Below are 24,335 nucleotides of genomic sequence, written 5' to 3'. Positions count from 1 at the left end.
GAACCTGGGGACACTTTTTCAGAGAGACTTATTAAACTTTTAGAAACTTTCAAATTTCAATTTAACTTTGAGTTCTTGAGAAGTTATTTAAAACACTCTCTCAGGGACTGAGTCTGATGTAAACAACACCAAACCCCTGAGGGGCTCATTAGAGTCCTTGCGCTGTGTCTGTGTTGCTGAGCTTTAAAGGAACAGCTCTTCCCAGGGCCAGCTCCTCTCCCAGCCCAGCGGGGCTGAGGGCTCTGCCTGCAGGCACTGAGGGGACAGGAGCCAGGCAGATACAGGCTGAAGGCAATCAGGATTGGGAAGACTGAGCTGAGACTTCACTTGGGGAAAGATCTTCACAGCCCTGTGCATGGTGAGTGTGTGGGTGCAGGACAATGTCCCCTGTGCTCCAGGAGGACCTCCTGAAGCCAGCACACCCCACAGCCTGGGGGATGTTTCAGGAGGACTCTCCCAGTTTCTCTGTGGCACAGGAGGAGCAGGATGAGGAGGAGGCTGTGCTGCAGAGCGGGCCTGCCCTGGACACCGTCAGAGGGACAGGGCAGGATGGCTCCTGCTGCCAGGGACGGCTGCAGGGGCTGAAGCTGGGGCTGCAGCCAGGGCTGCCCAGGGCTGTCCTGCAGAGCAGCTCCTGCAACCCTCGGGGCTCTTGGCCAGCCCAGGGCATGTGCCACCTGCCAGGGGCAGCTCTCAGCCTGCCTGGCAGCTCCCCATGGACGCTGCAGGGGAGAAGGTGGAGGTGGAAGGAGCCACCCCCATCAGGGCAGATTCCTCCTGCTCTGGAGATGGTGCTGCATGGCCAGGGCTGCTCTCAGCTTTCTCCTGAAGGGAAGGGAAAGGGGCTGTCAGCTTTGGCTGTGTCACTGAGACTCCTGCACTGTCACCCTGGGCATCAGCAGATGTGCCTCAGCCCTCCCTCAGAAAGTGCCTCCTCAGCCTCCTCTCCCTACAGCAACATGACCTTGGCTTGCAGCATCTCTCTATGTCTGCCCTGCCCTTAAGGCTCTGCTGCCAGGGAGATGCCCCTGGGCAGTGCCCTGTGCTGGGAGGCGTCTGCAGGGCAGAGCTGAGCCCCCAGGGCTGGGCTGGGCTCTGGCAGCACTGGCAGGGACAAGGCTTGGATAGAGAGAAACAGCTTCCAGTAGGCACAACTCCAGGCAGCAGAGAGCCAAAGCAACCCTTGGTATCCCATCCTGTCTAGCTGCACAGGGTAAGAGGAAAGGGTATGGAGAAAATTAGTTTTAAACTGGAGAATTCACTAAGTCCACTTTACTTTTCAAGAAAGTTTAAAGTGTGATTATGCTGAAATAGAGAGTGGTTAAAGGAACAAAGGGAACCTGTGCGATTCCAGGAAGTCTGACTGCACTGGGGCACAGGGAGCCCATTTTTCCCTCTGAGCTCCACACTGTTCAGGCTGAGAGCAATGCTGAAGAGGAGGCAGTAACTAAGCAGCACAAACCCAAACTCAAATAAAGTTAAGGAAAATTTTCCCACAGGAAGAGAAGTAATTCTGAGGGAATTCTAAATAAAAACCATAGGATTGACTCAAAAAATTGGTCCAGTTATTCAAGTCTTCATTTAACAGTCCATGATTCCCAGAGTAAAGAAATGTCCAATCTGGAACTGCCATTTCCTTCTCTGACAGGTGTTAATCCTTTATAAATTACCATACATAGGGCTGCAAATGTCCAACAGCAGCTCCATCAGGCACTTCCTCCTGCTGGCATTGGCAGACACGCGGCAGCTGCAGCTCCTGCACTTCTGCCTCTTGCTGGGCATCTCCCTGGCTGCCCTCCTGGGCAACGGCCTCATCATCAGCGCCATAGCCTGCGGCCACCACCTGCACACGCCCATGTTCTTCTTCTTGCTCAACCTGGCCCTCAGCGACCTGGGCTCCATCTGCACCACTGTCCCCAAAGCCATGCACAATTTGCTCTGGGACACCAGGAACATCTCCTACACAGGATGTGCTGCACAGCTCTTTCTGTTTGTCTTTTTCATTTCAGCAGAGTTTTCTCTCCTGACCATCATGTGCTACGACCGCTACGTGTCCATCTGCAAACCCCTGCACTACGGGACCCTCCTGGGCAGCAGAGCTTGTGCCCACATGGCAGCAGCTGCCTGGGCCAGTGGCTTTCTCAATGCTCTGTTGAACACAGCCAATATATTTTCCCTGCCCCTGTGCCAAGGCAATGCCCTGGGCCAGTTCTTCTGTGAAATCCCACAGATCCTCAAACTCTCCTGCTCCAAATCTTATCTCAGGGAACTTTGGCTCATTGTGGTTGGTGCATCCTTAGCTTTTGGTTGTTTTGTGTTCATTGTTTTCTCCTATGTGCAGATCTTCAGGGTTGTGCTGAGGATCCCCTCTGAGCAGGGACGGCACAAAGCCTTTTCCACCTGCCTCCCTCACCTGGCCGTGGTCTCCCTGTTCGTCAGCACTGCCATTTTTGCCAACCTGAAGCCCCACTCCATCTCATCTCCATCCCTGGATCTGACCCTGTCAGTTCTGTACTCAGTGGTGCCTCCAGCCCTGAACCCCCTCATCTACAGCCTGAGGAACCAGGAGATCAAGGAGTCCATGTGGGCACTGTCTACTGGATGCTTTCAGAAACATTAAACTACTGGCCCATTTCTGCCAATCACTTGTAATAATAGTAATCTTCAATACTTCTTGTTAGTTTCATTTTGGAGGATCTTTATCTTTGTTTTAATTTTAAAATATTTTCTACAAAGTGATGCCATTTTTTGTGCCATTTCTCATTCTGCTTCCATTCTCCTTTATTGTGACCCACAGCCTGTTTCTATGAGGAGCTGTGCTCTCATGGGCTGTAAATGAACTAAATGATCTCCCAGCAGAGTTTCTACCAGAGATCACCCTTTTGTTCCTTCTCTGGAGCTGCAGCAGCAATGTCTGTGTGCAGAGCTGGGGGCAGATCAGGGCTGGCCCAGCAGCTGTGCCCAGCAGCAGCAGCACTTGGTGTTGCCAGTGCTGCTGCCATGGCCCTGCCCTGCTACCCTGGTGGCCCTGGTGTTGCTGCAGGGCCTGAGTGCTCTCGGGGCTGGGCACAGCCCTGGGGGTGGCAGTGCCGGGGCTGCAGCAGGGACAGGCCATGGGCACTGCTGGGGCAGCGCTGACGCCTCAGGCCTGGCCCTGGGGGCTCCAGGCTCCTTGCCCAGGCTCTCTCAAGAACACGGCCAGGCCAATGCTCAGCACAGAAAACCCACGTGAGCAGCCCCAGGCTGGCCGTGGGCAGGCTGGGGGCAAACAGCATGGCTGGGGCTCTACAAGGGCGCTGGGGCAGACGGGAAGGAGCAGCAGAGCAGGGGCTGATCCATCCCCAGTGCGCTGGACAGCCCAGGGCAGCATCCCAGAGCGTCCTCATGGAGCTGCCAACAACATCCCCCCTCTGCAGCCCTGGCCTCTCCCCCAGCTCACACAGGTGCCCCATCCTTGCAGGCACAGACACAGCAGCACTGGCTCAGGAGCCCCTGTTTGCATTGCACAGAGCAGGCAGGAGTACCCCCATGCTGTTGGTGTGGGGACATGAACCTGAGGGAGCACAAATGCCATCAGCCCCTGGGGCCAGCAAGGGCTGGGGGACACCAGGGAAACCACTCAGGTTCGTCGTGGCCTCTGCAGTCAGCCAGAAAGTTGGTTCCCATCAGCTGGGAGTTTCCTGTCCCACTGCAGACACTGTTGCTCAGAGCCAGGGCTGCCTGGCAGCAACCCCCAAACTGCCCTGAGCATTTCCTTGGCTTCACCTTTGCTTTCTTTACTCTTCCTTGTTCAGATTTCTTCCCATTGCCCAGCCTTTTTTCCTGCCCTGCAAACAGCCCATCCCTGTTTGCCCTTTCCTCTCTGGCCCCACTCCCCATTGCAGTTCCTGACTTGGCCCCATGGGAACGTCCCTTGGGGAGCAGGATCATTCTACAAGTGCTGCAGGAATTGTCTGCAGGCTCCTGCTGTGCCTGGTGCTTCTTCCTTGCCAGAGGCACCCCAGGCCAGGGGGGCACATCTGGGCTGCTGTGTCTGGCTCTGGGGCTCCCTGTTCTGGGCAGTGAGGAGGAGCTGCAGAGGCTCTGCAGGACTGACAGGATGGGCTTTGGGGCTGGCAGGAGAAGCTGAGGGACCTGGGCTGATGGAGCTTCTGAAGAGGAGACCCAGGGCTCATCCTGCAACTGCTGCAGGGGTGGTTTCAGAGAATCCCAGAATCAGCAAGGTTGGGAAAGACCTTGGAGATCATCAAGTTCAACCTGTGCCCTGACACCGCCTTGTCTCCCCTGAGTCTTCTTTTCTCCAGGATAAACAACCCCAGCTCCCTCAGCTACTCCTCACAGGACTTGTGCTCCAGACCCTTCACCAGCCTTGTTGCCCCTCTCTGGACATGCTCCAGCTCCTCCATTTCCTTCCTTAACTGGGGGGCCCAGAAATGCACACAGCACTCGAGGTGCTGCCCAAGCAGTGCTGAGCACAGGGGAGGAATCACTGCCCTGCTCCTGCTGGCCACACCATTGCTGATCCAGGCCAGGAGCCATTGCCCTGCTTGGCCACCTGGGCACACTGCTGGCTCCTGTCCAGCTTTCTGTCCATCAGTCCCTGCAGGTCCCTTTCTGCCTGGCTGATGTCCAGCCACTCTGTCCACAGCCAGTAGTGCTGCAGGGGTTGTTGTGGCCAAAGTGCAGGACCCAGCATCTGGACTTGTTAAACCTCACCTTGTTGGATTTGGGCCCTGGATCCAGCCTGTCCAGGGCCCTGTGCAGAGCCCTGCAACCCTCCAGCAGGTCCACACTCCCAGATAACTTGGTGTCACTACGGTTCCATAAGACCTCCCAGTGTCACAATGTCCCTTTGGTTCCATGGGACCCTTGATGTCACAAAGTCCCTTGGATCCTTGGGCCCCTGCAGTGTCACAATGCCCCTTGGTTCCCCAAGGCCCTGCATTGTCACAATGGACCCTTGGTTCCATGAGGTCTGGCAGTGTAGCAATGTCAATGTGATATTTTCTGAAAACTCCCTTCGCCAGGATTTCTTCTCCTGGGAAGATGAGAAGCCTCAGGTTCTCTGTGTTTTGCTTCTCTGGAATGTGGTCTGGAGATTGTTTATCCAAACATGTGAATTGTTTTAACCTAATGACCCATCACCATCAGCTCTATTAGACTCAGAGGAGTCAGTAGTGGGTTTTCATTATCATTCTTGTTAAGCCTTCTGTCTGTATTCTTATTTTTCTAAAGTATAGTTTTTTAAAAGCATAATATAGTATAGTATAGTATAGTATAGTATAGTATAGTATAATATAGTGTAATATAATATAATATAATATAATATAATATAATATAATATAATATAATATAATATAATATAATATAAATCTGCTTTCTGAGAACATGGAGTCAGATTCTCACCTCTCATCTGAGACAGAGTAGAGATCCATTCTGAATTAGGTGAAGTGTCTAGGAGAGGTGAAAAGTCTGTGAGGCCAAAGCATAAGGAAAAGTCGCATGGCAGAGACAGCAAGGAGCCAAAGAAAAACAGAAACTACCACGAGGTCAATTTGCCCCCAACCTAGGAATTCCTTTGATAAAGAAGAACTGGCGATAAATGTCACGCAGAATGAATATGTATGAACTTATTGTGAAACTGTATGCATATGCATTTGGAAGGGGGATAAAAAGAGACCTGAGGTCTTCAGGGGTACGCATGGCTTTTGGGGAGGCTTGCATCCGGCGCGCGTCGTATTAAAGGCATACCGGGCTTTACAACTTTTATAAAGTTGTGAGGTTTCTTCTTTTCTCCGCAAAACATTTTGGGGAGCCAGGCAGAAGTTCTCTGTCCCCGCAGGGGCAGGAGGGATAGACGGACCTCCAAGGCGCACCCTAGGATTTTTTTTCCTGGTGGGGCTCTGCTCGTCTCGCTTCCCACCTGCAGAGACAGACAACGACCTGCTGGCCTGTGGAGGAAGATACGGTATGTACTGAGGGGCCCCTGGAGGAGAGAAAGGAGAGCAAAGGAGAGCAAAGGAGTAAACCACCCAGAGACGTCTGGGTTCAGCTGATGGAGCAGCTGTATTAGAGATAGGGTTCATCATTCTGATAGAGCAGAACACTAGTGGCTCTGGGGGTGAGCTGGGTGAACCCGTTGTATGTGTGTATTGGGGGTTCATCGTTCTGATAGAGCAGAACCGCTAGTGGCTCTGAGGGTGAGCCGGGTGAACCCGTGTATGTGTGTATTTGGGGTTCATTGTTCTGACAGAGCAGAACAGCTGAGCCCGTGTGTGTTTTGTTTGTGTGTGTGTGACGTCCGGACACTGTGTTGCTGTATGGTCAATGCATTGTGTGGTCAGTGCACTGTGTTTGTGATCATGCAAGTGTATAAGTGTATGGTGTATAAAAGAGAGTAAATCTACAGTGCCCTACAGTGCAGGGGGGGTCAGTACTCCCCGTGTTTGAAGCAGCTGAGTGAGGCCTGAGGTGCCGGCTGCAGCAGGCTGCGGGGGCAGGGAGAGAAGTGCCCTGCGGAGAAGCGAGTGGAGGAACGTCAGTGATGGTATTTATTGTGTTTAAATGTAGTGATTTGTGTAGATTTGTGTAGATTTGGTACATGTTAACCGTGAGTATGAGCTCAGAGAGTTCCTTTGCCTTGGATGTTTGGACTTGATCTCTAGACTGTGTGCTGTTATTTTGATTGTGTCCAGGAAAAATTGATGTGAGTAAATGCTGAATTATGGTATGCTGTGTTGTGTCGAGAAAAGTGAGCACTTTGAGAGATATGCCCTTTCCCAGTGATTTTGTGTGGTGATTTTCTTCCGCTGCATTGTGGTAATTTGATTCTCAGATTGTATAGTGGTGTTTGTGGAGATTTTAGGATTTTGTTGCAACAAGAGTAGCATTTTACATAGGAGAACTATAGTACGGTGATTTATGCTTAACTAGGATAAAGCGAGTTAAAGGAATTCCAAGAATTCTCCCCCTCACAGCAATTCAAGCCTTGGCTCTAGTGAATTTGGGATAAAAAGGGGGGGTTGCACATGTGTGTCTTTGTCTGTGGGCATATCAGAGTTTCGGCTGTGAAGCCCCAAACTGCCTTTCCAATCAGCATTTTGCAACCCATGTATCTTGCTAGTGCACAAAAATGTAATTTTGTTTTCAGTGGTACCTATAGGGCATTATTGATCAAAATGCTTAGGCAGCGTCACAAACTGAAAATCAATCCTAAACAGTCCTATCCCATTCCACGGTTAGCTACTGACGCGACCCCTAACGCTGGAGCCATATCCCATATCACCGGCAGGTGGTCTCACGTTATGTTTAAGGGGGTTCGCCCCATCCACATTCAGGAATTGCTGATGGTGCTGTGCGCCAGGTTACTCATTAACCCGAAAGCAATCCTGGTGGATTCTTCTTATGTTTGTCATAAGAAGTTCGGTAAGCTCCCGTGGCTCTTTGCCCTCAGGGCAGACATCCTCCTAGCTAGGACGTTACTGTACTTTGTTTCATCAAATCCTGCTGATGTGACAGGAAAGAGAGATAGGGATAGGGGAATTGATGAGCTAAGCATGTTCAGAACCAACAATGTCAAACTGACCCTAAGAGCCTTGCCAAGCCATGGGGACCAAGCCAACTACACCGGGAATTGGCCATATTAGGATAGGAGTTCAAAAGTTTAAGGAGGAAGACTCATCAGGAGACCCCCGCCCACGATGAAGGCAACCGGAACGACCACCAAGATGATCCTCAAAAGAGATGTCCCTGCCCACGCTCCGCCTACACCATGCCCCTCATGAATATGCATGCAAAGACATGATTATGATGTAACCCTGCATCCAAACCTGTATAAAAGGCCTGCTTTTGTTGCGGGATACTTAGAAATCCCTTTTGTGATTTCTCCGATGCGTCGCAATAAATACCTCCTGCCTATGTAGACTTAAGCTGAGTCTCTTAGGCAGTTATTCTCGCCTTTTGGGGCAAAATTCGGCATCAGCTGTGACAAGTACAGCCTTTTTTGCAAGGCAGTAAAACAAGTGTAAGTAGACATAGTGCTTAATTTTGTAAAACAGAGTTTAGATAGAAGAGATGAATTAGTTAATGAGACTTCAGCTGGTACCATATCAAGTCTTGACTGAGAATAGTCTGCTGTAGGGATTTAAAATTCTCTGTAACAAACAGAATAGCCTGCCTTTGTGGGCAATTTCAGGGAGCCTTTGGTGCATCAAGAGGCTGGCACGCTGCATGAGGTGACAGTGTCTGTCCCCTGGGCACAGGGACAGCTCTGGCTGCCCTGTCTCCCCAGGGAACACAGGAATGACCTGTAGGCAAAAGCTGGATGTGCAAGTATTATTGCAGTGCAGTGTTTATGAGAAACGCTAGTTCTAATAAGCGTCAGGGCACATGACCCGAGTGCAAATTAGAGGTTTCTGATAAAGCGGATTCAGAACCTAAGGTCTTAGAGCTTGTGTGTGGGAATCATATCTGATACCTGCCACCTGGAGCTGTATGTGTGTAGGAGGAAAACTGAGAAACTACTGTGAAGGCCTGTGAAAAGAGGTTTGAGTGGAAGTGAGATAGGGCAGGGAGAAAGAGGTAATGAGAACTGACCAGAGCAAAGAGGTTCCTAAATTTGCCGCTTTTGGGAGGGGCTCACTGGGAGAAGGCTGCCAGTAGGAGCAGCCCAGAAAATAAAAAGATTTATAATACTTCATTGCAGTTCGTACTATTTTAAAATAGGAAGATAAATGGGATGGGGGTTTTGTATGCTGAAATGTCTTTTGTTTTAAGAAATCACCCAGAATGGCAAAGAGACTGTGAGATCAGACCGCCCTCTGGTCTTGGCCCTTGAAAAGGAGAACAAGGCAAAGAGAAAGTAAATCAAATGTTTTGTTCAGCATACAGCATAAGATAGCAATGTATGAGGTCAAACAAAGATTATCATGCTGAAATGCAAAGCAATCACAGTTCGCAAAATGAATACATATGATTTGTTAAGGTCCCAAGGTAAGGGAGGGAGGATAAAGATGACCTTCCCAAAAGAGAAGAATTTTAGTTGATACAAGGGCCATATATTCAGTTTTAAATAAAGCTTTAGTACCTGTGGAGAATGTTTATGTTGTAGTGTGGGGAACAACTGAACAACTGGCCAGTCTGAGAAGGCATGCTTTTGCAAACCTTTAAAGTAACATGTGTACTATGTGTACCTAAAAGCTTTTGTACATTTCGCTCAATTCGCTAAACATTCTCAAATGAGAAAGGTTACTCTGGAAGCAAATGATATAAAGAGGTTAGGCTTAACATTAACAGACACTGAAATAAAGATTTTAGTAAGGAGATATTAGAATAAGTAAATAAGTGTTTTCAAGGGTATGGGTCTCTGCTGTACCAGGGAGAATGAAAGATGCCCCCCCATGGTAATCAAACTTAAGGGAAGAACACAACCAGTGAGAACTGAGTAGTACCCTCAAAAGGAAGATAAGGAAGGAATCAGCCCAAAAACTGATAGTACTGGATTAAGGGCTGTTAATAAGATGACACAAAATTTATATCCTGTGGTAGCAAATCCATTTACTTTACTAACGTGTTTCACACCTGAGCTAACCTGGTTCACTGTTTTAGGCCTAAGAGATGCTTTCTTTTGCCTCCGTATCCACGAAGCCAGCCAGAAAATTTTTGCATTTAAACTCAAGCTCACATAGTCCATGTGCCTGAAGGCTTTAAAATTCCCCACTTCGATAGGACCTGAAAAAGCATATTAAGGCACACCAGAGAGTGAGCTTAAATTAGAGGAAAGAAATGAGCTGGCAGATGGAGAGGCAAAGAAAGCAGCAAAGGGTGAGGTACAGATTTTCCTCGAAGGTAAGCCATAATACAATAGTACTAATCAAAAGAGACGTACAACTGCAAGGGGTGGGCTACCATTGACAGAGAGCTAGTAATCCCTTCCCATTTTTGTGGTTACTAGTGAAGGAAGGGCACTAGAAAACACACTAGGGCCTAACTACCTAAAGCCTTTTATAGAGTGTGTCTCCTTTCTCGAAATGACCAAGGGTGTCAGTGATACAGAGTGCATTGAAATGAAGTGTTGACTTTGAAGCAGTAATTTCCACAAGCTTTCTAGAACACACATATGATTGAAAGAATTGTATCGTTGTCAGGAATTTATATGCCACTATCACTCAGGTAAGCCGACAATGTGATCCTTGCCTCCAGACTAACCCCAAAATACCCCCCGGCTGAAACTCAGTCAGACTGGGAGAGGCCATGGGCCTGTACAGCAGTGGCAAATCAACTTTTCAGAAATGCAAGGAAAGGGGGGTATCAGTATTTACTGGTATTGATAGATACATTTTCAGGGTGGCCAGAAACATTCCCCACCAGAACTGTCAAAGCTCAAGAGGTGACCAGATTATTTTTACAAGAGATAATACCACACTTCAGAGTTCCAGCCACAATATCCTCAGATAAAGAATCACCTTTCATTTCCAAAATAGTGCAACAGATTAGTGGCCACCTGGGCATAGATTAGGAACTTCACACTTCATACTGCCCCAATCAAGTAGCCAGGCAGAGAAAATGAATCATTTGATTAAGCAGCAAATCATAAGACTGGGGCAAGAAGTTAATCTACCCTAGCCCCAACTCTTCCACTAGCACTATTGCAAATTCAAACTAAACCTTCAGCTAAAGGGATGCTGAATCCTTTTGGAATGCATTATAGAAGACCATATAGAATACAAGGGGAATGTCCAGAATGTCCACCTACATAGTGGCTTTAAGCAAACAGCTCAGAGAAATTGAGAAACATGTGGCTGGGACTCGGAGTAGGGAGTTAGATAGCCTGGGGATGATGTATATGTTAAGTCTCTTACAGAGAAGACTTCAGAACCACAGTGGGAGAGACCACTGCAAGTACTTCTCACCACCTTCACTGCAATCAAAATCAAGGAGCAGAATGCCTGGATCCATCACTCTCGGGTGAAGAAGGCCCAGAAGCCCCTTCAGGAGTGACACCAGGAGACAATGAACTGAGACTAAAACTTATTCGGGCAAAATGAGTATATTGCGGTCGGGACTAGCTCATACTTTAGTGTACAGAATTGTTTTGTATGTAATTATAACTGAAGTTTTAGAACTAGAGAGTACCTCTATCCAAAGCAATGCTGAATGGCCTTGGTCCCTGGCATTTAATCAGTATACTGGATCCATGGAAAACCTTCTGAGATAAAAGATTTAAACATATCTACTGTAGTAATCCACAAGAATCAGGTATGTGAGGAGCAAGAATGGCAGGAACAGGAACTGTGGACACTTCAAGGAATCAGAGCAGAAGAAATCAAAGTAGGGTGCCAGGGTGCCAGGTCATCAATAGGACAGCTTATGACAGACCAGATGTAATTAGTGTCTGAACCTCCCCTGGTGTATATGAACACCAGGAAGTCTGTGATAGCCTAAGTGAATCAGACTGTTGGTGTAATTTCACCTTGATACAGTCCGTAGAAGTGACCTGCCTTTGAGCTCAAGTTGCTATCAGACTTTCATTTGAATTCAATGTGAAGACTGCACTTTTTACCACAGCAGGGCCTTGTACACCCCATACTAGTTCAGACTCTACCCAAACTCCAAACTTGAACCTAACATAGTAAAGAATGTGACTGAACAACACCTATTATCCAATCCAGAATGGTCTCTCAAACGTGTGGAGTTGATAATGCAAATTAACATCTCAAAAATCCAACCAGCCTGCTCCTCCTTCCTAAAAACTTCCTTTGAGGGCTGGACAACATGGTCACAAAAACAGGCATATCTCAGGAGCAGACAAGAAAGGAAGGAGCCAGCTCTCCTGGTGCCTAAAACCAGGAACACCAAGAAATCAGTTTCCTTAGGTCATTTTCCAACCTGGTTAGCTGAACCCCCAGGCAATGGCTGGTAAAGGGTGCTGAAGTGCCGGTGGTAAATTAACCCAAGCAAGGAAGGTGATTTTCCTTATTTATAGCTATCCCTTTTCCTACTGAGATTTGGATCAGTGATTGTCCCAGTCTGAGGCGGTTAGGTTCTGCTTAAAAGAGGTAGAGAGAGAGACCCCCTCAGAGCTCAGCAGCAGGCTGCAGGATTTTGAGCATTACTTTTGTGCTGAGTGTTTCAAGTAGCAGAAACCTGATCCCAGTTTCTTCTGAGGCACTGCAATGAATTTAGGCTCTTCTCTCAAGATTTCCCCTCCATTATCTTCTGCCCTGAACACAGTCCACAGCTTGATCTTAGCTAGGGGCAAGGTGGGTGAGGTTTTGTAGACCAGGAGAGACATTCCTGCTTGCCACACATCTGAGAAATCAGGTGCTTTGGAGGGAGAGGTTAGATCCCCTGAGGTCTCTACATTTCAGAACAAACATCTGCCTCAAGTATGACCTAAACCTCTGTCAGATACACTTGTGAAGTGTGTCTGAATTTGCAGTGTGAGCCCAGCACATCCCTCTGGCAGGGAGGGATGGTCATGGACAGAAAGCAGTTCCTGTTCCCCATAACAAACATCTAACTGGCATATTAGGGACAAGATTAGGAGTTTTAAATGGAATTGATTCAGAAATACTGATGAATAAACTGGCTGCTGCAGCAGGTAGCCTAACAAAATTGAAGCAGCCTTTATAGTAATCTCTATTTCCATTAGGAACTAGCCAGTGACAGATTTCAAAAGTACTGCCAAAGTAAAGAAGTATGAAGAGGCCGGAGACCAAGACCACAAATTGATAGTAGAAGCACTTAGTACAGTTCAAGATAATGTGTCTTTAGTTTTCAGTTGTATACAAGCACAGTTATGGATACAAGCAAGAGTAGCTCTGATCATATAGGAAAGGAGTGAAGGTAATTTTCCAGCTGAAATTTGGAAAATTGAGTAGGATAATGCAATTGACATTGAAAGGAAGTTTCAATCCTGGTGGACTATGGTGAATTTCACCTATGATCCTGTTTCTAATGTGGCCACTGCCTTTGTGCTTACCATACGTAATGCCACTGTTTATGTTATCCATCCCATCATTGCCCTAAGATTAAACCATGAAGAAACAACACTCTATCCTTCAGAACATAGAGTGTGGGCACGAAAAGATGAATGAAAAGTAGCAGACAGTAAACTTAGAATCCTGCATTACTAGAGAACAAATGGGATTCATTTGTGAAAGCAATACTGTTAATGCCCAAGATGTGTTTGGACACTGAACAGAGTATTTGCCACTTTGAAATTCATCCAGTCACTGACCAGAAAACTGTGCTCGTATATACTGGAAAGGGGTGTATGCTTGAGAACTGCTTGTGCTGCTGTACAAATTGATAGCAATGATGTTATTCTGTCTAGTAGAAACCATTCTAATCTCTGTAGTTGTAATTTTGTTAAGATTATCGGGTGTGATTTTTCGTATTTGGTACCAGTAACATCCCACCAGCTGATTACAGCCAATTACACAGTGTATCACAGACTACCACCTACCCCTATTGGGGTGAACCTTATATTAGTAAAACAATTAATTAAGCACCAAGACCTATTAGAAGTCTTGAAAGAAATCCAAGAAAGTGGAAAGAAAACCTTAATTACTGTCCAACATGATACAAAGGAGATAACCAGAGTTCTACAAAAATAAAATATGGATCATCACTGGTGAGATGTGATCATTGGGTAGTCACCAACTGCAAATGGAATCTTTAATAAGTTGTGCCACCCTATTGTAGTTTTACTAATATTAGTTGGGATAAGCTTAGGATTATCTATTACATTGTTAATTTGGAACTGGAGAATACTACAACGAATGGCTGTACTAACCTCTTTATCAAACGTACATAGTGAAGCATTAAAAGACACATTGTCATGAAAGTTTTCATTAAGTAAAAGAATTTACTTATTTCCTAGGAAAGGGGGGAATGAGACAGAGTAGGGATCCATCCTGAATTAGGTTAAGTGTCTAACAACGGTAAAAAGTCAAACGGCCAAAGCTGAAAGAAAAACTCGCATGCCAAGACAGCAAAGAGACAGAGAAAGAAAAACAGAAAAGACCACGAGGTCAATTTGCCCCGACCTAGAAATTTCTTTGATAAAGAAGAACTGGTGCTAAGTGTCATGTGGGATGAATATGTATGAACTTATTGTGAAACTGTATGCATATGCATTTGGAAGGGGGATAAAAGGAGGTCTGAAATTTTCAGGCGTACGCGTGCCTTTTGAGGAGAATTTTCTCCGTGTGCGTCCGGCGTCGTAAATAAACATACCGAGCTTTACAACTTTTATAAAGTTGTGAGGTTTCTTCTTTTCTCCACAAAACAAGCCAGTGATAACATATTCTAATCTCTCTTGGTGTACATGACTTGGTTCACTCTCTGATGTTTTTTCCACATCCATGTGCCAATGCATCTTCCAGCACATGGAAGGAACAAACCAGGTGTGAAGACTGGAGAAGGAAAATGAGCCCACGTCACTTCCTTGGGAAGAGAAGATCCGGCAACTTCCAGAGGGGAGGAGAAACAGAAAAAAAGGTTTGATAAGCTGAAGTAGTGACAGAGGTACCAGGGAGAAGAAGTAAGAGGTGAGAGAAATGGTGGCTATGAATTGCAGGGCAGGCAGAGGACACCACTGACCCAAAGAGTTGGGGACCTCCTGGCCATTAGGCAGCTGACCCCAAAAGTTCATCTCTGCTCAAAGGGCATGCACAGCCTCGCCCACCCAGTACAGGTGCAGGAACAGCATGAGGAAATGGCAGGGGAGTGTCATAAACAACCTAAATACTGTTGTGCATTTCCAGCAGGTTTTGCAGCCTGTACTGAGCATCTCAGTCCTGGCTGCACTGTTCCCAGACACCAACACCATTAGATCAGAAGGAGCTGATTTAATCAGTTGTTAAAATAATCAAATCATTTCAATTTGAAGTCAAGTCATTTGAATGATAAGGACCATTTAAATCTTGCTGCTCAGAAGGCAGAAGATTAGGCTGAAGCCAGAGCTTTGAGGAGCAGCCAGACAGGGACAGGAAGAGCCAGGGAATGACAACATGGCACCCACCTCAGTTTGGGAAGAATCATTTGCCCAGCAGGAGTCCAGCTCCAAAGCAACATCCCTGGAAACTCTGCATCACAAGTAGCAGGGAGTTCATTCATAGAGCAAAAGATTTCCTGGCCTTATTTACCCTTCCACATTTGCTGCAGCTCTTCATTTCAAAAGCCATGTGAGTACCCTGTGCTGGAAGGCTTGTCCTTACCCTGCTCCTGGCTCTGTACCAAGATGTTCTTTGTTCTGCTGCTGACCAATGCATCTCCTGGCTCCCTACCACTGAAGGAAAAGAAATCTATTTACAAGACACAAACAGCTTTGTGTAAATCACAGCCATGGGCTGCCAATTGTGTGCTCTCCCAGGCCAGCAGTGCCTCCTTCCCCCAGCACAGAGTGCTGCACTAGCGCAGCTCCAGGCGCGTGTTGCTATTAGGTCATGTCACCAGGGACTGGAAAGCACCAGACAACGCTCTGTGTCTTAAAAATCCAGATGTGTGATGATTATCTCATGATAGCCATCATAGATCCTGTGGTAATGCTATTTCCAATAATTTAGCCTTCAGGAGTTCTTAGGCTGGGATGAGCCCATGCTCCAAGCTGGAGCAAACTGTGTGCTCAGGTCTACTGTGTGAAACAATCACTGTGGTCCTAGTGCTGCCTCCTCCCTGAAAAGATGGAGCTGTTACATTCTCCTCAGTCCAAATGGTGGAACCAGATAATTTCTAGTTTGGAGCGTGGTAAATAGGTATGATTCGTGCTGATTAAAATTGAAACAGTAATCAATATTGATACAGTAACTAATATCTGGAAATAATAAAATAAGTTAAAAATAGTAATGCCAAAGAGGAGAGGGAAAGGAGGGGCTCCACCCCCCTTTTCCCAGCAGATGTTCTCAAGGACCAAAGGAAAGAAGTTGAAGATACAGTTGCTAAAACTGACCAAGAACCTGGTTGGGTCCAAGAAAATGCTAATTATAAGGGACTTATTACTTTGATATGTAGATGCAGTGATACGTTAGTCTTGGCTTACATTGTACTGGCTTGGTGCGCACGTGTAACCCAAAAGTGAATTAAAGGACAACGAAGAAGACTACAGGGCCTTCGTCAGTGATGACCCCCAAAGACTTGTGCGACCACCAAACCGAGTGGTAGCGCATGCGTGATAAGGGTGGCAATAAAGGCGGAGACAGAAAAGCAAGGAACCAAAAATAGGAGGAGATGGTATTGACACATGGCATATAAGGGGAGATTTTCACTTGGCAAGCTTGTACGTGAAGTGGCAAGGGTCATTGAACCCTGCACTCCATACACCGTGGTATCTCTTGCTTATGCGCTATTATTGGAACCAAATTATCCCTTATTTTAATCGAATTATATTGTATCCAATTTTATATTTTTCATTTCAATTATTCAATCAAAATGGTTACTACTTTTAATATTGTTTGTTTTTTTTTTAATGATGGGATAATTGGGCAAACATAACAGAAGGATGTACAGCAGAGTTCTTTGGACAATCATGGACTGGCCACACCTACACTTGCAGCCTCACTGGGAATATTTCCTATGTACAGTAGACTTTCAAAAGAAGCTGTTTGAGGGAAAGGTGAACTAAACACTCACCCTTTTCTCTTCCAGCAAGTCCAAATTTGGACAGAGCAATAGATGAAGATCAGCTCCAAGACAAGCAGGCCTGCCAGTAACCCTAGCCAGAAGCCTGTTGCCTGACAGAAACCCCTTCCAAGGCCCTTCTGGGCATCAGGAACATGTGCTGTGGTTCCAGCTGCACCTGTGGGAGCAATGGGGAGCATCAGCCTGTGCTGTGCTGCACTGCTGAGCTGGCAGCACGGTGGATGCGGGCAGGACGTTCTCCGTTTCCCCCAGAGCTGGGGCCTGCAGGCACCTTGCCGCCCCTTGGCACAGGCTGTGCCACCCAACAAAACCCAACAGGCCGGGAGGAGAGCCCGGGGGCAGCAGGAAGCTGAGAGAAGGCCCTGCTCTAGAACTGAGGGAGTTCCACCAGAAGCAAACAAAGATGGTAACTTGAAGAGATTGCCACTGTGCTCAAAGTTTGTTTGAGAAGACTAAGATGTGAGTTTTTAAAAAATCTGGGAAATATCTGGGAAAAGGTTTTATGTATGTTGGTTGTGACTCTCCTGGGGGGATGTTATGATGCTTGTATCCCCATTCATCTGTTCTGTGCCTTTAAGACTGTCTCTGAAGAGTGAAAGTTTTGTTTGGGTTTCTCTTATCAGGAACACACAGATGGGCAGTACACAGGGCTGTTTTCGCTTTTTGCTTTTGGCTTTCTGCTTTGCTTGCTGTCTCACTGCTCTTGCTTTTGCTTCTGCTTATTAGCTAGTTCTAGCTAAACAGTCCAAATTCCTTCCTGGACTGTTTCTCCTCTCCTTTTTCTGTGACCATCTCGAACCTGCTCTGGACTGAGACTTGGGAACACCGAGGGTTTGCACCATTTGGCTGCAGCAGCTGCCCCAGCGCCGGAGGGACTAATAGAGCAAGCACCCCCGGAAGAGACTTTCTGATTTTGTCATCTTTCTCAGAGCGGTGTCATCTGGTATTGTTCATTTTGTGTGCTGGGGGTGCTGTGCCTGTTAAATAAACACGTTCTTTCCACTTCTCTCTGAGAAATTTTTTCCCGAACCGGTTGGGAGGAGGGGCCATGTGGGTTTGCTTTCTGGAGGGGCCCTCCTTTGGAGGTTCTCTACCAAATTTGCACTTAACAAGGGAAAAATATTGGCGCCCAACGTGGTTCCAACCCTTATCCCCATATCATCAACATACTACCACACATCATGCGTTATTCGTACAAAATTTCCATCTGTTCCAACAAAATTTACAAGCAATACCCATCATGCCTTCATCACATCCCCACAATGGACCACTGAATCCAGGCCCTATATTACAGAGCTGCAGGATTCCCCCTTTTCACTTTACTCCCTTAGGTGAGAACGGTCAGTGCAGGGACCCTGAGATGTGCAGCTCTGTGAGCAAACCATATTAGCTCTTGATCATTCTACTGGCAGGAAGAAGTCTGGGCTAAATACCTTGATTTTTGTGTAACTGTGAAAAGTCCCTTAAGGATGTGGTTAATTAAAAAGGACTCTTGTTCCTGCCTTTAGACTTCAATCTCAGATGTTTCCCCACTGCTCACCCTTGATAATGAACCACTCCTTAATGGGCTTGGATATGCTTAGGGAGACATTGAGACCAAGGTGGCTCTTAGGGAAGCTGTGTCTGAAAAGGACGTGTGCTGTGTTGCTATCCTTGAACAATCTCATTTCAGTAAAGCCAAAAAAAAGAAGAAAGAGAATGAGACACTGCCTCAAGTGTCTGAAGACAACTTCTACAGCATTGCTGCAGATTTGAAAGAGGTCTTTCAAAGAACAAACCAGAATAGATGGCATTTCCTCCGTCTATTCTGGTTAGTTCTTTGAAAGACCTTCAAAAACAAACCAGAATAGACTGAGGAAATACACTGGCACAAAGAGGATGCACAAGACTCTGCCCCAGATGACCATTTGGGACCTTTGCCTGAGAAAGACGCAGCTCAGGAGACGAGTGCTTTCAAGTTTTCCTTCTTTGGAGGCACAGAGGAGTTGGGCATCAAAGAAGGTAACAGCAGAACCCTTCTAACAGTGCCATTGCTAAGGAAGAGCTTCTGGCAGGCATTGTAGGGCAATATGGTGTAAAGAAGGTCAGGATGCAGGGGATTTTCAGCACCAGAAGTCAGTAATTAGGCAGAAGCATTTTGATCTTCATTTCTGCTTGCCAGGGTTGTGGTAGATTATTGAGAGGTGCCTCATGCTTGCATCTCAGGAATTCTGAAAGGCATGCTTTGAGAAGGCATTGGGGTTTTTGCTGAGGGGTGAAAAAGCTTGTTCTCATGCCCTGAATTCCTCAAACAGGGAAAAAGGTGACACACCAGTCATATCAAGTTTCATAGAACCTCACAAGGCTTTTAAGGAAATGTGCTTTAATGTAGAGGGAGGAACAAAGTCCGAGAGCTGGCCCCAAGATCCATGAACATTCTGTTTGTTACTGAATTCTACTCTTGGACCTTTAGAAAAAGGAAATGGAATGACACATGACCATTGGGGTGTCCTAACCTTAGATAAAATGAGGCCGTCTGAAATTAAGATGAAACATCATTAACTCGAGTCCCAGTCATGTAGGAGAGAAAAGAAACCCCGTGAAGTTATCCCAAAATATTAAAAAACCCAATGCAACAGCACAAAGCAACGAGCCCCCACACTTCTGCTGAACTGAGAAGGTATTCAGCGTCTTCTGAATGCAATGAAAAATGTTTAAGAATACATAAGGGATCCCTGGAACAAAGTGGAAAATACTGGAGCAGAGATGTAACTTAGAAAACCTGGCAGGGTCAGATTCTGTCCTTCCTAAATCTCTCTTCTCCACTGCAAGGATTACACGTGAAAGGAGGAATTTTTCCTGACCAGTAGAGGAATAATCTGGTTTTGCCTTTTTTTCTCTATTGGTGCTGTCATTGCAGAGCCTTAGACGCTTGGGACAATAAAGCCGGTAAAAGCCACATGGCAAGAGGATCCACGTTTCCAGGACAGCAGTTCTGAGGGTGACGATGAGCCTGAGATGTCAGAAATCGAACAGGACCAAGAAATGCAAGTTGCATTTCTCTTTGTTGTCTACTTGGCTGTAGTAGCTGGATGCTGTGGGAATATTAATAGCAGCACTCAGGGAATGGGAAACTGACATTGCACACCTCTGAGCAATGAAAGTCATCTTGGAAAACCGTTGGTGCTGCACAGAGTCAAAACTCCCAGCAGCCCATTGAAGCTGAATATGGAAAGAAAGAGTAGAGCACAAGAAATTAACTGGGTCATTTTGGTTTGACCAACTCCAAACTGAGTTTGGCCAAAAGCCCAAGACACATTCAGTTTTCTCTTTAAAAGAGGGTTTTGTAAAATAAAAAGCTCTATTCAGTTCCTAGGGAATAAAGCTTTTCAATGTACGCCATTTCTCTGAAGAACTACAGGATTAACTTGTGTTCATGGAATTTGATAGTACAATTTAGGATGCTCAAATCCCTTTGTCCTTTTCTAGGTTTCTTTCTTTACCCCGCACAGAAAGTGCTCGAGTTTTTTTTTCTCCAAAGATGATGAACGCCTAAGAGGTATGACAGAATTTCTTTACCCTCTTTTGTATTTTTTTTTTTCCTTTTAAACCCTTCCTGTAATTCAGTGAGGAGGAAAAAATGCTGCCTAGTTATCAAAGTTTTCTAGCAAAATTTGCCACCCTCACTTGTGATCCAAGTTGTGGCAGAATCCCGTGAGGAAGTCCTGGCAAACTAAAGGTCAAGCAGATTTATGGCTTTCTTTTCTTTCAGACAATTACCGAATAGGAATCTGGACTTCTAGGGTTTACCACAAACTTAGTCACTTGACAGGTCACCTAGACATTTTGGATCCTTTCAGGTATTTAAAGAATCTTTATCTTTTCCCTCTCTTTCTGGTGTTACCCTTAGAAATGTTGTGTGTTCTTGTCAACCACATATGTCCCTGTGGTTCTTTGTCCTAATGAATCTGGGGCTTTCTCTTCTGAATCCAGTGAATTTTGTATTTAGAAACAAAGAAAACAACATCCAAAGCAAACATGCACAGTCCCCAAAACCTGCACAGGCCACCAAAACAATTGCTGGTTACACTTTGTAGAAGAGAGTCTTAAGCTTAAAGGATGTGCCTTCCATGAGATTGATTCCATAACTCTGCTGAAATGCACTGCTGTGTTCACACAGTTCCCGGCCTGCAATCTTCCAGCCAGCCCGATTTACAGGGTGTGTTGAAATGGAGAGCTCAGGCCTCAGCAGGCCTCAGTTCTGGGGGAAGATGTGGCATGCTGGTGCTGAGCTTCTAATGCAACAGCAGCAATTTCAGTGCAATTCAGATTGCAGCATGGTGAGGAAAAGTGCTGCTGCCTTTGATTGTTCTTAGCACAGCAGGCTGCAGTAGGGAACATTTCTGCTGGAGACAAGGTGTGGTGGGGGCAGGAGAACAGGAAGGATGTGAAGAATTGATTTCTGATTTTAGTGCTGTGGTGGTCAAGATTGTTAGAAGCAGCAGGGCAATCACAAGTGCTTAAGGCTATTAATTGGATGTTTCTTTTGTGCAGAGGATCCACAGTTATTTTGTAGATTAGTAGAAGTCAGTGAAGAAAAAGAGAGTTAGGAAGACAGACGTAGATTATTGCTTGAGGTGAGGATGGAACATCTGTTCCCTGGTAAGTCTAGGTGAAAGCTGAGCATGGGGAGGGATTGCAGGTGTGAATGTGCATGCAACATTAAGTCAGGACCTCGAGAAGAGCTTTACATTTGTAATGAACAGGGAAGAGAAGTTTTGTAGTGTAGCGGTGTGTATAACATCATGTTGTGTGGTCCAGTCAGGTAAACCACTACATCTTTGTGTGTTACAGGCGCAGCTACTTAAGTGTATGTAAGGATAGTGAATGTAGAGACTTCTCCTCATAGTGGATTCAGGAACTTCTCTGAAGAATTTGTTAGATTTTCATTATTTTCTGGAACGCCAAGGAAGCATTAGGATACCCTATAGGAAGTGCAAGCAAACCAATAAAGTTTTTACTGATCAGAATCACAAAGGTACCTCCCCGCCTTCTTTCTGGTGCTGGGGCCCATTGCCACCATTACCTCCTGAGGCCATCAGTCCCCAGGCTAAGCTGGCCCCATCTCTCAGCCTTTTCTTGAGGGACAAAGAACTCCAGTCCCAGTTTGGGGCCCCTCACTGAACTCATTCCAGTCTGTGTGTCTGAAACCATTGTGTTCTCTGCCCACCCAGGATTCCTGCTCCCACCACCAGCACTCCCTATCCTGACCAATTAAATTTCAATCAACTGTTGCCAAACAAGATTACTTTGAAAATCCTTTGAAAGGTCTGACAGGGATCAATATCAGCAAAGGCTGTTAGGCCGTGTTTGGGAGCTGGGGCTGAGGCTCTTGTGCCCTGGGGAGCCACGGGAAGGCTCCAGGCCTGAGTGTGCGGCCAGGCCGGGGCCATTGAGCTGCAGCCCATCCCTGGTGGATGCAAGGGCAAGCAGGAATGCCAAGGGACCCCAGGGCCGGGCCAGGCCAGGCCAGAGCAGTGCCCCCAGCCCTCCAGGAGCGGCCGGGCTCTGCCAAGCCCAGCCTGGGCACTGCCCCCAGCCCAGGGACAGGCGGGTGCTTTGCCTGAGGGCTGGGCCCAGAGCAGCAGAGCTGTCACAGCCCCAGCTGGTTCTGGTCTGCGTGAGGCCCAGGCAGGGCCCGTGGGTGCCCTGGGCAGTGCAGGAGCAGCACAGGAGCAGTTGCCAGGGCCTGGGGAGGCACAGGGCTCAGCCTCGGCACGGTGACACAGCATGCAGGCTGCAGGGGACAGAGCCAATGGCACCGGGCACGAGCAGCTCTGCGGGGCTCTGAGCCTGCAGCAGCATCGGCCCCAAGGCTGCTCTGTCCCTGCCTGGCTGATGGGCAGGGCTGGAGGCCTTGCAGAGCAGGGGCCATTGTAGGCACGGCTGTCCCAGGAGCTGCCCCCTGGCCCAGCTGGGCCCCACTTGGGCAGGAAGGAGGCTCCCAGCCCCGGCATGGCCAAGCAGCTCCTGCCTCCCCCTGCCTCTGCTCTGATCCCCACGCTGCCTGCTGCCACAAGAGCCCTTGGGCCATGCTGTCAGAGAGCTGCTTTGCCCTCACCTGGCTCGTGGCACCAGCGCCCTCCTGCTTGCTGCCAGACATGGCAGATGTCAGCAGAGAGTCCCTTTCCAGGAATGACGCAGTCACCTCTAGGTGCTGATCCTCTCTTCCTGTGGGATAAACAAGAGCTTGGGGCGCTGCCATGGCAGGGCTTCGCTCAGCTGTAGGCACTACCAACCCGGCTCTGCCTGGGACTCAGGCAGTGCCACGGCGAACGGCAGCTCTGGCACGGCAGTTCCGGCACTGCAGCCTCGGCCAGTAGCCAGCTCTGCGGGCTGGGACCCCGCTGCGGCCGCACGCTTCTCCCAGAGCCCGAGCAGCAGATGCACGCTCCCAACACCGAGCCGGGAATGCGCCCAGGAACAGCGCGGGCTCGGCTCTGGGCACGAACCGCCCCGCCCCTCACACCCGCCCGCCCCTTCCCGCCCTCCGGCCCCGCTGCGCGCCGCCCGCGCTGTCATGGCGGCTCTCGCCCACAAGGCAGCGCCCTGAGCCCTGCAATGGCGCCTCCAACCTTCTGGCGATCTGGAAGGCGCGGGCCTGCACCCGCTGCAAACTGGGCCCTTCGTCCCATTTCCTGAAGAAAACATGTCCTGTCGGGCCTGGGCTTTACACCCTTCCAAGCCTGATCAACAGGAAGAGACGTTGAACCTGGACACACATAGCAGGCTTCAAGTTCGAAGTGATGGCCAGGTGTTAGAAAAGCAAAGTACTTGTTGCTAGAATTGTCTTCCAAGGCTCAAGGCTGGGCACGTTTCACTGATCTCAAACCCAGATGGAAGTTGACAAAGCTTGGGAAGAAGGATGCCCACGGATAGTGGACACAAAGAATGCAGAATTTAACTTGTTCTAAAATTTTAAATATTTAATAGTAATAAATTAGTTATGAAACTAAGAATTAAAATTAGAGAAAAAATAATTTGGACAAAGAGGTAGGACAATAAAGGGCAATTTAAAGAGCAAAGAATTACAGATGTCTGGGTGCACTGCTCTGCCTCAGAAGACACTTTGCTAACACAGGATTAACCCTTCAAAGTAATAGCCTGTTGCATATTCATATATCTCATACATGATGCCAAAATTGTTTTCAAACAATGGGTGTTTTCTTGTTCTTCTCAACCCCTCCTTCATCTTGTAAATCAATTGTCTTGGTCCCTCAAAGTCTGATTCTTCCCGAGAAGGAGGCAATATTTCTTTTCTCAGAGTTTTGGTGTCTTGTTACTGTTATCTCTCCTTAAGCTATTTAGAAAATGTATCTTACAGCACAGAGTTTCTGTAGCCTAAAACTATATTCACCATGCTACTTTAAAAGCTTAGGATAGCACTACAAAAAAGGATTAATGCAACATAACTTTCCAACATAACACATATAGCATTAATTTTAATATTTGCGAAAAGCCAATCATATCATATGCATTTTTCACACCTTCTCTGCTCCTTCTTCTTCTCAAAATATATTGTAAACCTGACTTAAAAACTAGTTAGAGCCACGGTCAGTGCCTTATTCTGAAAACTCACAGCTGACTAACAGGTTTAGTGCCTTACAGAGCAGGTTTGAGGCCCTGGAACTGGAGGGACAGAGAAGTGATGA

At 47.2% G+C, this 24,335-nt stretch overlaps 1 protein-coding gene across 1 annotated transcript; it reads left to right on the top strand.

Annotated features, from left to right (window-relative positions):
- Window positions 1-1,687: 1,687 nt before the first annotated feature.
- LOC141729464 (olfactory receptor 14A16-like) lies at window positions 1,688-2,620 on the top strand. Its single transcript, XM_074544176.1, has one exon. It carries the CDS (start codon window positions 1,688-1,690, stop codon window positions 2,618-2,620), a length of 933 nt encoding a protein of 310 aa, XP_074400277.1.
- The last annotated feature ends 21,715 nt before the right edge of the window (window positions 2,621-24,335 follow it).

Source organism: Zonotrichia albicollis, chromosome 7, assembly GCF_047830755.1.
Source record: "Zonotrichia albicollis isolate bZonAlb1 chromosome 7, bZonAlb1.hap1, whole genome shotgun sequence".
NCBI classification, from domain to species: domain Eukaryota; kingdom Metazoa; phylum Chordata; class Aves; order Passeriformes; family Passerellidae; genus Zonotrichia; species Zonotrichia albicollis.
This window is presented reverse-complemented; position numbering and strand designations above follow the sequence as displayed.